This window comes from Monopterus albus, unplaced genomic scaffold (genome assembly GCF_001952655.1).
Source record: "Monopterus albus unplaced genomic scaffold, M_albus_1.0 scaffold52.1, whole genome shotgun sequence".
Lineage (NCBI taxonomy): Eukaryota > Metazoa > Chordata > Actinopteri > Synbranchiformes > Synbranchidae > Monopterus > Monopterus albus.
This window is the reverse complement of record NW_018127932.1, coordinates 1,933,156-1,934,204: the sequence shown is the minus strand read 5'-3', so window position 1 is coordinate 1,934,204 and position 1,049 is coordinate 1,933,156. Positions and strand designations below refer to the sequence as shown.

General features: G+C 45.3%; 1 protein-coding gene across 1 annotated transcript in view; it reads right to left on the bottom strand.

Moving 5' to 3' along the window:
* Nucleotides 1-1,049, bottom strand: part of anapc1 (anaphase promoting complex subunit 1) — a 40,836-nt gene continuing 39,787 nt past the window's right edge. Inside the window, exon 51 of the mRNA XM_020601876.1 lies at nucleotides 1-1,031. Within this exon, the coding sequence (XP_020457532.1) occupies nucleotides 889-1,031 (143 nt within the window). The 3' untranslated portion in view covers nucleotides 1-888. The remainder of the gene's footprint in view (nucleotides 1,032-1,049) is intronic.

Sequence of the window (1,049 nt, the reverse complement as noted above, 5' to 3'; positions counted from 1 at the left end):
CCCAACTAAGTGCAAAAGTTGATTAAACCCCCGTGTAATTTGTCGGGGGGAGGGCATTTGATTTTTACTATCAAACCACTGGAGGATTCAGGGATTCCTTTCATGTGAGGAACCACCCAAAACGAACCAACAACCTGCTTTAATCCCCACCTTACTTCAAAAGAACTTCATCTTGATCACAGAGAACCAATGCTGGCACTACAACAATGAAGTCTGTGTTAAACAAACACATGACAATGCTGTATGGAGGCTGTGTTGTTTTAGCCAATGACAGAACACAGTGGCTGAATGAGCAGCAAGACCTTCATCAGAAAAATGAAACAACACCCTGGAAATGATCGTCTTCAAAAACATTAAGACACCACATAAACCACAGTATTCATAGAGTGTGCAGGGACTATTTTATTGTCTTGCTTAGGTCTTCGCCTGCTCACAGGAGAGGTCTGACAGGCAGCACGGACACTGGGGTGATTGACCATCTCTGACCACTTGTTTCTGTCTTTGTTTGGCGATGAAGAAAGGTCGTCTGCTGAAGACAGTCCCCACTCTGGATTTAGTGTATCACAAAAATGTCTACATTCTTTGTGTTGTAAAAAGCAAACAAAAAAACCAAACAGAAATATTATATTACAAAACACTAATATTAGTTATTCCTTTTTCTATTGATTGAGAAGGAAAGTCTATTTTCACAACAGTTCTTCTCATTTGCAGCTCAGGCACACTGCAGTGACACAGACAGACATTTTGTTGCATTTGGTCCCACTTGCTGTACACTCCAACAGGCGCCATAGGCAGAACTCGGCTATCTGTCCTACCGATGCTCGCAGAGGGCTATGAACTGCAGCTCTGATGGGCTCCTAGTCATCTGACTAGTGCAGAGCACTAGGATCAAAATGCTTGCAAAGGGAAGCCCGGCAGTGGCTGTGGTCCGGACGAAGAGCCCAGCAAGATGGGTACCAGCCTCAGCAGGTCTTTGAGAGGGATGCCCAACTGGCTGCTACGTGACAGGAAATCCCCGAGTGAGCTGCAGCCTGCAGGGGAAGAGGATA